This window comes from Brassica oleracea, chromosome C3, assembly GCF_000695525.1.
Source record: "Brassica oleracea var. oleracea cultivar TO1000 chromosome C3, BOL, whole genome shotgun sequence".
In the NCBI taxonomy this organism is placed as follows: domain Eukaryota; kingdom Viridiplantae; phylum Streptophyta; class Magnoliopsida; order Brassicales; family Brassicaceae; genus Brassica; species Brassica oleracea.
The window spans coordinates 48,885,748-48,893,175 of record NC_027750.1 but is presented as its reverse complement, the minus strand read 5'-3'; the positions used below and the strand labels follow the sequence as shown (position 1 = coordinate 48,893,175).

At 42.4% G+C, this 7,428-nt stretch overlaps 2 protein-coding genes across 2 annotated transcripts; one reads left to right on the top strand and one right to left on the bottom strand.

Moving 5' to 3' along the window:
- The first annotated feature begins 2,688 nt into the window (after positions 1-2,688).
- On the top strand, positions 2,689-3,293 carry LOC106335145. The gene has a single exon (XM_013773583.1). It carries the CDS (start codon positions 2,815-2,817, stop codon positions 3,190-3,192), a length of 378 nt encoding a protein of 125 aa, XP_013629037.1. The 5' UTR covers positions 2,689-2,814; the 3' UTR covers positions 3,193-3,293.
- Positions 3,294-3,376: 83 nt separating this feature from the next.
- Positions 3,377-7,428, bottom strand: LOC106335144 (ATP-dependent zinc metalloprotease FTSH 7, chloroplastic). The gene is made up of 13 exons (XM_013773582.1): positions 6,373-7,428; positions 6,188-6,253; positions 5,971-6,105; positions 5,823-5,888; positions 5,525-5,710; positions 5,362-5,448; positions 5,181-5,294; positions 4,986-5,110; positions 4,784-4,892; positions 4,577-4,702; positions 4,157-4,477; positions 3,953-4,076; positions 3,377-3,851 (listed from the first exon to the last, which is right to left on the bottom strand). The coding sequence occupies exons 1-13, from the start codon at positions 7,222-7,224 to the stop codon at positions 3,724-3,726; spliced, it is 2,439 nt and encodes an 812-aa protein (XP_013629036.1). The 5' UTR covers positions 7,225-7,428; the 3' UTR covers positions 3,377-3,723.

Genomic DNA, 7,428 nt, shown 5'->3' with positions numbered 1-7,428 from the left:
CAGTTGGTCCTGTTGTGACCAGTGCTGCCTCATCGGCCACATTTGTTAGGGACACGTTTTTTCTTCTTGGGTGCCTGTAATAAGAAGGGGGTAGAGCTGTACTAAGGACAGAGAGGACCATATGTATAACACTAGTGAGTAGGCTTAGGCATTTTAACCTGGACCCGAAAACCCGAACCGGAACCGATCCAAAAATACCCGACCCGGAACCGAACCGAAAATTTACAAGCACCTTTTGGGTCTAAATTTTTTTTACCTAAAAGAACTGGAACCGAAAGGAACCGACCCGAAAAGACCCGACCTAGATAGACCCGACCCGATAAGAACCGATTTGTACCCGACTTAAAAACATGTATATCTAAAACTATGATTTTTTGTCCATTTTATATATATATTATTTTATGATTTAGATGAAATATCTTTTGTTAACAATATTTGTTATTATTTTGTAACATTTTTTAAGTAATATGAAGCTTTAAAATGTAATATTTAGAGTTTAAAAATGTTTTATTTTAATTATTAATAGTTTCATTTAAGTTATTTTGTAAAATTTTAGATATATATGACAAATATCGACTAAGTTTGATGGCGTTGGGTATGCCATGTCCTTTTCAGATCCTAAATACCCGAATCAGACCCGGACCCGATTTGGACCCAAAAAATTACGAGTATTTTATGGGTATTTTAATTATAGACCCGAACCGACCTGGACCCGAAAAGAACCGAACCGAACCCGACTCAAAAATTTCTAAGTACCTACTGGGTCTAAATATTTAGGGCCCGAAAGACCCGGACCCGAAAGGAACCGGCCTAAACCCGACCTGAACGCCCAGGCCTACTAGTGAGTATAGGATTTTTACCGGGATTTCACCGGTTGATTCCACACGCTGGTCCTTTGGCCGGCCAGAGGGTCGTCGAGTCTGACGATGTACTCCAGCTGAAAATGTTGCGGGCTGTCTATGTGGATACTTCCGATGATGTGTGCTAGTTGAGGGAACTGATTGAGGTGTGGGTGTCTCCATCGGATTGGGGTATAGATGGGGGAAATTGTGATGATGTGAGGTAGGATCTTCAGGATCAGGCTTCCAGTTGGTTGGTTGTTCTCCGGGGGGTGTAACAGTGTGGTTAAAAGCATCACCACTGTGGATAATGTGTGGAGCAGTTTTAGGAACATTGATGCCAGCCATCACCTGTTCCGCATCAGATCCGCCAAGATGTTTCTCAATAAAAGGTTCCCAAAAGTCGTGGTCATAACCGCGTGGTTGAACTTCTTCAAAACCGGGAGGAAGGGAACTGTCGGGGCCGATTACCTCCTCCTCATCCGCTTCGGTCTTCTAACTGTCGGGGATGTTGTCGGAGTATTCTTTGAACATCTCTTCTAGAATATCATCGCTACAAAGAACCGTTTCATCAATAAGTGAGAAACGGCGGATCTTGGAAGGAGCTGAGTGAGGGCTGGTGGTTGTGTTAGATGGCTTAGAAGGGCTGCCTCCAAGTAAATAATCATCAGGGAAAAGGGAAAATCCGGGGATTTTGGATGCGGCGGTAGAAGGCGGGGACATACCGGATGCAGGGGGACGGGGACCAGAAAAACGGTTGAGGAGATGGGGGGTTTGGTGATAGGCTGTTTGGGAGTAGTGAATGGGAAAAGATTTTCAGCTACTTGGCTCGTATTGATTGGGTCCGACTGATGGTTGAACGTGACAAACAAATTCATTCCCTTGTGTAACTCGAAAGGATGGTAAAAGTAAGAAACATACCCATCGTGTGTGAGCATGACCGGTGGGGTTGAGATCCCGGTTGCCAGTTCTTTAGTGTTCGGAGGCCAGTAGCTCAAAGAGGCTGATGGGCAGGCTTGGGTGTTAGCAAAGAACTCCTTGAACATGTTGTTTCTCAGTTCTAGCAACATCATGGATGAGCTAAGCGTCACGATCCTCGACATTTGGTGTTTGTCGATTGAGAAGTTCCGACTGCCGTCGTCGGAGGTCTTCCATTCTCCGGCAATGACCATACAGTGGTCGGTCATGGTAGTTGCCTGCAAGAAGTTACAGAAATATTTAGTTTGTTGGAGTTAACGTGAAAGACAAAGACAAAAGTAAGGTTAATTAGGTTACAAACTACAGTTTATTATCCAAAGTTTCAGGTTTTTATTTCCGCAATTAATTATCTTGTTAATTTTCAGGGTAATGAGGAATTAAGGAGTTAAGTCACCGGCGAGAATAGGATGACGGAAGATGGTGAACTTTGTGAAATGATCTCGGCCGTCGAAAATAAAAGGTTGATCTAACGGTTGATGTGCAAAAACAGGTAAGTGTCTTGTCTAGATTTATGATATTACATCTCAGCTTTTGAAAATAAAAGGAGATCGACGGCTAGGGATAAATTCCGCCAGAAAGAACATTGGGAAGAAGCTTTGTACTTCATCTATAACGAAAAGGGGGAAATGTTAGTTAGGAAAGTAACTAGATCCAAGACAAGCTGTTAAGTAAAGTGTGTGTATAACAAAATGTCCTACGGTGTAAATAAAGATAGGAAAAGTGTCCTAGAGTATAAATATTTCGCCCAATAAAAGATAAGCCTTTAGCGACATAGACACATCACTCACTACAACACCAAAGCGTGTTTCCTCAGCATTCACACATCTCCTCTAGACTTAAAAGGGAAATTTGAAGAGTATTAAACCAAAATAAAAGGTAACCAAGAAAAATGTGTGAAGAGAAAAGAGCGAGAGGATAAGACACTTGCGGAGAGCTTGTGCCACAAAGATCCAACGGCTCAGATTCACCAAACCTCATTATAATCCCTTTGTAACTAATGCCACAGCAAGAAATATACACTGACACACACACACAGAGTTCGAAAGGAGAGATAACAAGAATGGTTTCTTCGCTTCTTATGTCGTTTGCTCCGGCCACCGTGAGGGTTTACGCCACAACCAAGGGAACGTCAGGCAGCGCCAAGGAGGAGAAGAATCCCCTTGATTTTGTGCTGGGTTATTTGACAAAGCAAGATCAGTTCTACGAGACTGATCCAATTCTCAAGAAGGTGGAGGAGAAAGGCGGCACCAGAAGTGGCACCACCGGAGGCAGAGGAACCGTTCGCGGCGGTAAAAGCACCGCTCCGGTGCCCGTGGCGCCCAAGAAGAACGATGGTGGATTTGCCGGCTTAGGTGGATTCTTCAACAAAAAGTAAAAAACGTATAGTAATTTGCATTGTTTATTGCCTCTGTTTTGCATTATCTAAAATTCATCAGACTTCAATTATTATTATATATATAAACTGCTCTTTCTTCATCACAATCCATTCTGAAGACTCATGCACCACTTAGAGAAATATGAGAATAATATAAAAAAATTTGAGTAATGTATAAACGAAGAGCAGAGCATAAGAATTGATTCGTATACAAGATGAAGTGAGAATTCAAGTGTGAACCACACAATTTTCAAAGCACATATTATATAATATGTATATGGCTTTTATACATCTAAATCAATGATACAATTTTGCCAATCTCTTTAAGAGACTGTATCCATCGAGAATACCAAATGTTACAACACAGAACCAGTAAATCTTATAAGCTATCACCGCAATGATATTTCTTTATAGTTTGATTCAAGTGCTATATGTATGCCATGCATAGGCAAATGGTGATAACCATATCTGACCTTGGAGATACATGATCTGTGTTAGAAACTGTCTTTATGGTTCTATTTGATGTAGCTATTAACTGGAGCTAGCTCTGGCCGGGAGCAAAGCCTCTTGTTTCCCTTTGACAAAGACTGCGAGTTCTTCAGGTGCGACCACCATACTCAACCACTTGTGCAAATCTTCACCTTCTACTTTCTCTTTCTCTGCACCAAAACATGATATTTTCATCATCAGAGTAAGCCCAGTTATGACATCAACCAAACTTAAGCTAAGCTGAGGGATGCAAGTCAATAAACAAGATTACCTTCAAGTTGAGCCCCAAGCCCTTCCAATATATCTAGATTGGCACGTACAACAGAGAGTGCAACATCGAGAGCAGATTGTAACAGATTTGTCACTTCTCTATGAACAAGATCAACTAGTTTCCCCTGTAATTTCAACATGAAAGATTAAACTGTTGCCTTCTTTCAAAACCAGCATAGACAAGTGCAATGCAAAATGACGTTACCTGATCTCCACCCCATGGTGAGCCTCCTGATTCGTCAATCCCACCACCAGAAAGTGTAGAAACAGACACAGGTCCGATTCTCTGGTTGAGACCATATTCAGCTACTGCCTTGTACGCCATATCAGTTGCTCGCCTGATATCGTCAAATGCACCTGTTGATACACGCCCCGAGTAAACAACTTCTTCAGCTGCACGACCTCCAAGAAGGGTTACCAAACGCCCAAGTAGTTCATCGATGAAGAGCAAATATCTGTCTTCGTTGGTAGGAGGTATGTATGTAAACCCCAATGCCCCTCCTGTTCTTGGCAATATACTTAATTTCTGACGACAAAAAAAAAACATGAATCATTTGCACATATTAGCATATTTCAAACAGCAGAAACTATGAGCATACATCTCTAAACTGCTTTCGCTGCTTACCTCTACACGTGGCTGTCCAGTAAGAAGTTTTGCAACAGCAGTACCAACCACTGCATGACCAGCTTCATGCCTTGCAACCACACCCTTCTCACTGCCTTTTAATCTTGCAGTTTTCTTCTCTATGCCCTGAAACAGATGCATTGTAATGAAAACGTGTGATGGATTGCTATACGTACTCAGTAGAATAGAGAGGATAGAGATAAGTACTGCTATTGATCGCTCCACAGCTTGAATGAAGTCAATTTTGTCAACAGTCGTCTTGCTCATTCTTCCAGCTAGCAAGGCAGCCTCATTTACCAAGTTAGCAAGGTCCGCTCTGCAAAATTGGACATAGGAGTTTATGAGATATAGACCAAAACACTGTCCAACGGATGAAATTTCAGATCAAGGATAGTTTGCAAAACCGTACCCAGTAAAACCAGTGGTCATCGAGGCAATACTACCTAGGTTAACGTCATTTCCTAAAGGAAGCTCTTTCTTTAAGACATGCACTCTCAAAATTGATTCTCTTCCAACTTTGTCAGGCGTTTCCACCTAAACAAAATGTGTCGGTAAAGTTTACAGAATATTAAACTGATTGGCAGAGTGAACTGATTCTACCAACCGTAACAACACGATCAAATCTCCCAGGGCGACGCAGAGCCGGGTCTAAGACATCAGCACGATTTGTTGCTCCAAGAACGATAACTGCAGAATTGCTGTCAAAACCATCCATCTCCTGCAAACAAGTTTCCAGAATCATGAATGCTACTTAAGCAGAAAAAATGGATGATTAAAAGACTTACAGTGAGGAGCTGGTTCAACGTTTGCTCCCTTTCATCATTACTGGCGATCCTGAATTTACCATCACGGCTTTTTGCCACAGCATCTATCTGAAACATGAAAGAGAAATTGAAAATCCAGAGGTAGAAAGTACTGGAAGTAACGTGTTCTACTACGTGTTCTAACCTCATCAATAAAGATAATAGAAGGAGCTTCTTTTTTGGCCCGAGCAAATAGATCTCTTACACGTGAGGCACCCATACCAACATACAGCTCTACAAACTCACTTGCAGAGCAACTTATGAAGGGGACTTCAGCTTCCCCAGCAACAGCCTTTGCAAGAAGCGTTTTCCCTGTTCCAGGAAGACCAACCTACAAAAGAATGGAAACGAATGGCATGAAATTCTAAAGGAGAGGTCTTGCAACTCATTACAAACACATACGAAACTGTGTGGTCTACGTGAAATCAAATGGTTTGACTCACCAATAGGACACCGCGAGGAGGACGTGCACCTAAACGGACATACCTGTCAGGATTCCTAAGAAATTCCTGCAACGATTGATCCAGTGCGTAAAAGACAAACACTATATCAATTAGCATGTGCAGCAACTTTAAGGAATGAAAAACCTACCACGATTTCTTCTAGCTCTTCCTTTGCTTCATCAACACCTGCAACATCTGCAAAAGTGATTGTTTCACCTCCACCAGAGACTTTTCCCCCATCAGAACCACCAGTCTTACGGGTCTTAAGCTGACCGGTCGTACTCTGTGTCCGTACACCCATAGCTTTCTTTTAGGAAAGAGAAAAATCTAAACAAAAGACATAGAAGAATGGTGGAGATGCAAACCATCGAGAAGCTAAGAGGAAATCGCTGAATAAGCCATACAAGCACCGCCATATAGAAAAGAACTAGCTGCATAAACAAACAAACAAAAATAAACTTTTTGAATGAAAGCCTGCCAAAATACCATTCATTGATAAGGCATCATCCTCATCAAAGAGTATATATGGTAAGAAATGGGGTGGCCTTACAAATCCAGAGCTGAAGAAACCACCAGAACGTTTATCAGGCGAACCAAATTCCACATTATTCCCCAGCATCTTCTCATACGGTGTTTTGATGTCGCCAGGCCTTATGGTCGAATACACAACTCTTTTCGTTGGAGCAACAGTTCTCAGCAGAGGCTCAGAAGACTCAGACAACCTACTACTAGTCTCACTCTCTTGCCATTTCCCATCATCTTTGAGCTTAAACAAAACTTGAACCCCATCCACTTCAACTTTCTGCACCTGGTTACTGTTAACTTTACTCAAGAACTCGCTGTAAGGTACCCTCACGAAAGTCGTCTGAACTCGTGGCTCAGACCCAGGTAAAGGTATCCCTGGTCGGAGCAATCGCATCACAAACATAACAACACCCAATTGCAACAGCAAGACTCCAATCCCCTGCGCCTGGATTATCGGCTGCCACTCCCTTCTCTTCTCCTTTGACCACCAAACCCTATCTTTCCTTTCCTTCTCTCTCTTCCTCTTCGACGAGTTCGCCCGAGAATCTTGGCCTTCTTCTCCCTCACCACTACTCTCGCTAGAACTCGCTTTCTTGTCATCTTCTTGACAGTTCACAACTGTCCCTCTCTTCTTCCTCGAAAACCCATCCCAAAGATTAAACCTTTTATCATTTATAAACGATGTAACCTGTTTCTTGTGCAGTGGAAGCGGGGTTGAATTGGGGATGAACCGGTTTGGATTCCGGCGAAAAACCCTACTCCGATCGAAGAAGAAGCTCGAACTATGCGAATACAGTAGACTGTTACTGCAACAGGTTGCGAATCTGAACCTATCGTGGATCCCTACTGGTTGTAGAAATTCGAATTGAGTAATCATATTTTCGAAACCCTAGAAATTTGGGGGAAATCAAAGAAGAGACACGTACCATTAAATTTCATATATGGTTTTATATTTTCGCTTGGACAAGCGGAGACGAGGTTTGCTGGGAAATACGACTTCGAATATTGACCGTTCGATTGAAGCCAGACGAAACTCGTCCGTCCGATTTAGTCGGAGGCTGACCAATTTTCATCGCAGAAG